The sequence below is a fragment of the Chlamydomonas reinhardtii genome, chromosome 15, assembly GCF_000002595.2.
Source record: "Chlamydomonas reinhardtii strain CC-503 cw92 mt+ chromosome 15, whole genome shotgun sequence".
NCBI classification, from domain to species: Eukaryota; Viridiplantae; Chlorophyta; class Chlorophyceae; order Chlamydomonadales; family Chlamydomonadaceae; genus Chlamydomonas; species Chlamydomonas reinhardtii.
Window position 1 is genome coordinate 1375347 of NC_057018.1, and position 3621 is coordinate 1378967.

The following is a 3621-nucleotide window of genomic DNA, read 5'->3' on the forward strand; positions in this document are numbered from 1 at the left end:
TGGCAACGTCGCGTTGAACGGCGTTCGCGGGCCCGGTGCCTCTTGATTTGGAAGAAGCACCTAATAGGAATGGAGCCGTCTAGCTCGGAAGAGGTTGGCCTGGAGCAGGGCGAGGCCCGCAAGGATTTGGACATAACTGAGACGGTTTTGAAGAAGGGGACGCTGTCGCTGTCATCTGATGAGGCCGTAATAGTAAGGTGAGATTTGAGGAGGGGAAGGGGGACACTCGCGGGACTTCCGCAAAATCACATGCGGGCTGCATGTGCAGGGCGGCACTTGCGAGGGCCGGCGGCGTTGTGCGGCTGGACATGCCGGGCATGCCTAAAGCCTCATGCCTCGCGGCACGAGTCGAGGAGGAGCAGCGGTGGAGGAGGGATCCTTCCAAGGCCGCCCACCGCGGGTGCCCCCCAAGGTTCCTGTTGGCGCTGGGCGAGAAGTGGAGGCGTCACGGCCGGGAAGGTGAGGCTGGGGGGAGGTACAGGCCATGGTTGGGAGGGCTTGGATGGATGGGCTGTGGTGGCCGGGGTACGTCACATCGCCGGAGGCGGGCCTGGATTGGGCGGAGGCCTCAGATGGGGCATGGCAGGGGGGAGCGGGGGCGTCCGGGGCCGACCGGGCTAACCCGAATTGGAAGGGGCTGCCCGGAGCACGGATGTGGGGGCTCAGGCCTCGGCGCGAGGGGCTGGGCGCGCTGACTGAAATCCCACACAATCCGCCGGCTCTCGCAGGGAGCTAAGAAGGGCCAGGGAACGGGGGGACAAGTTGACGCTTTTCGCCGGCATTGCGGATAAGCTGGTACGGCTGGAGCTGCCACCCATGGCCAGGCCCCAGGCAATGGGCGATGAGGTGGGGGATGTGGCGCCGGACGTGGAGGAGAGCATCATGGGCATGGTGGAGGACAACGAGATCGTGTCCCTGTCCGCGATCCTGGAGCTGAAGGTGCGCAGCCGGGATGGGGCGGCAAGGCCATAGGGTGCACGTAATGTGGACATGCATGCATGCACGTGATGTGGCCTCGATGGCAGGCGGGCCTGGTCGGCATGCGTACGCCCTCATGCACGAATGCCTGCACAGGGCGCGTGCCTGGAGGAGGGGGAGTCCGGTGGCGTGGAGGATGGGCGGCCAGCTTCATCGACTACGGCAGCAGCCGCGGTGGAGGGCACTGCGGTGGCTGCACCACCATTGAATGTGGTGACGCCAAAGGAGGGAATGGCTGATGTGGAAGCAGCAAGCAGTGGTGCTGGTGCTGCCCGCTCTGGCACTGATGTTGTGACAGACCTGCCGGAGCCCGGGGTGAGGGGGGAACTTTGGGTATCTGTGGTGTGGGACCGCCATTACCCCAGGCCCCCCAACAGGCCGCGTGTGCAGGGGTCCTGAGCACTGCAATTGTGTGTTGGATGTCTTGAATGCCATTTGTGACCGTGTGTCCGCACCAGGTTGCTGCTGGAGAGCTAACCGATGGCACCTTGCTGAGGGAGCTGTACATCGCCCTGCGAGTCCCCGATGCCCTCCGCGACCTACTGCGAGGCAACGTGCGGCAACTGCGGCCGAACGTGCTCGACGCGTGCAATGCGCGCGCCAAAGCTCGTGCGGCGTTGGACCTGGAGGCGCAATCTGCGGGGAGACCCCGCACATCAGCGGAGCTAGCGCTGACCGTGTACTGGGACATGACGGGCAGGGCATGCCTGTTCTGGATTGACATGACGGGGACTGACGGCGTGTTCAACCCAGTCCTCCTGGTCCTGTATGTGCCGGGGCCGGTGATGCAGAGCAAGTACCCGGTGTTGGTGCGAGCGGCGCGCAACATGCAGCGGCGCCTGATGGAGGCGCAGACGCTGAAGAAGGTCCCCCGTGGTCGGCTGAAAGAGTGTGGCGGCGAAACTCACATGGCAGGCTACCGGCATGTGCAGACCAACAAGGCGAGCCGCGTGACCATGTGAGTGGTATGGGACTGGCAAGCGATGGCAGGGAGGGAGGGGCGTGCGTAGCGGTGGTGGAGCGGAACCTGAGGGGAAATCCAGGGAGGCGAGGGCTTTGGGCGGCGTTCGGGATGGCTTGGCAACAGATGCAAGGTGCACGGCCTGATTCCTTGACAGGTATGCGCACACATCGAGGAGCCACGAAGCGCGGGTGGTCATTGGTGCGTTCGGCCTGTGCATCGCCATGCTGCTGCTGGCGATGTGGGACTACCTCGTGACGAGCGCGAAGGAGACCGTCGCGGGTACGCCTGCAATCCTGGCGACAGGGGCGCCATGGGGCCTGGTTCCGGTTGGGCTGGACTACTTCACACACCCGCATCTGGACCCGGACGACGCAACGCCAACTGTCGTGTTCCTGGCTCTGTGGAAGTCGGCAACAGGGCGCCGGGTGAGCTGCCAGGCGTCAAGGGTTGGACGAGCTGGTGGGGTGGAGAAGGGACCCGGCGGAACGTTTTTGTGGCCGGGTGGAGGAAGGATGCAAATGCCAGCCAGGGAGCATTGCCCTGACCAAAGCCGGTGCTTGACAATTTGGGCGTGGGCTCGCTGGCGCGCTTATGGGTATGGCCCTGGCCTGCTGTATGACAGCTCACCCCTCATCGCCATGCAGTGCAAGGACTTCCTGGACGATGTGGAGCGTGCGGCGCATGTCAGCCGCAACCTGTTCACATTTGGTGGGGTCAGCGCCTACACCCGCACCCAGGACAGCGACCTGCTGGTGTTCGACGCGCGGCAGGTGGTGCACGGTGCTGACTTGCGTGTGCCACTTAACGCTAAATTCGATGAGGCGGGCATGCCGTGCGGCGTGACGGTGGGCTCTGGCGTTGTGTCACGCCAGTCTGATGTGAAAGTGGGGAGGGCCGAGGCACGTGGGCGGTTGGAGTTGGCGGCGGAGGGCAAGACCGCATCTCTGCATGTCATGTGCAAGCGCGGTGAGGAGTTTGAGGCGGAGATCCTGCGCATGGCCGCAAGCGCGGGGTGTGAGGCCGAGGCTGGATGTCATCCGCCATCCCAGAAGCGGGCTGCGGGTGCGGCCCTGCCGCAGTCAGCTATAAAGGGCCGCCGGGCGCAGGGCAGTGGTGGGAAGTGCTGAGCGGGCGGATCAGCCATGCACGGCTGGTCGCAAGCATGTATCGTTGTTGTTATGAGTTCCATAGGTAAACAAACAAGAGGCCGGAAGATCAATACTGTACTGATGGGAAACTTGTGTCTCAGATGCTGGGAAGCTTCCGGTGCAGGGCTGCGTGCGCTGTCGGCAGCCGGGAAGATTTCTTTAGTGGAACGGCGGGAAGGGGGCTGGGGCTGCATTGACATACGGCACCGGTGCAGGGCTGCGTGCGCTGCCGGCAGCCGGGAAGTTTTCTTTACTGGAAAGGCGGGAAGGGGGCTGAGGCTGCATCGTCATACGGCACCGGTGCAGGGCTGCGTGCGCTGTCGGCAGCCGGGAAGATTTCTTTAGTGGAACGGCGGGAAGGGGGCTGGGGCTACATCGTCATACGGCACCGGTGCAGGGCTGCGTGTGCTGTCGGCAGCCGGGAAGTTTTCTTTAGTGGAAAGGCGGGAAGGGGGCTGAGGCTGCATCGTCATACGGCACCGGTGCAGGGCTGCGTGCGCTGTCGGCAGCCGGGAAGTTTTCTTTAGTGGA

At 64.0% G+C, this 3621-nt stretch overlaps 1 protein-coding gene across 1 annotated transcript in view; it reads right to left on the reverse strand.

Moving 5' to 3' along the window:
• The window catches only part of CHLRE_15g642213v5 (uncharacterized protein), a 2995-nt gene extending 2811 nt beyond the window's left edge, over positions 1-184 (reverse strand). Inside the window, exon 1 of the mRNA XM_043070686.1 lies at positions 61-184. Coding sequence (XP_042916544.1) covers positions 61-134 — 74 coding nt within the window. The 5' untranslated portion in view covers positions 135-184. The remainder of the gene's footprint in view (positions 1-60) is intronic.
• Positions 185-3621: the final 3437 nt, after the last annotated feature.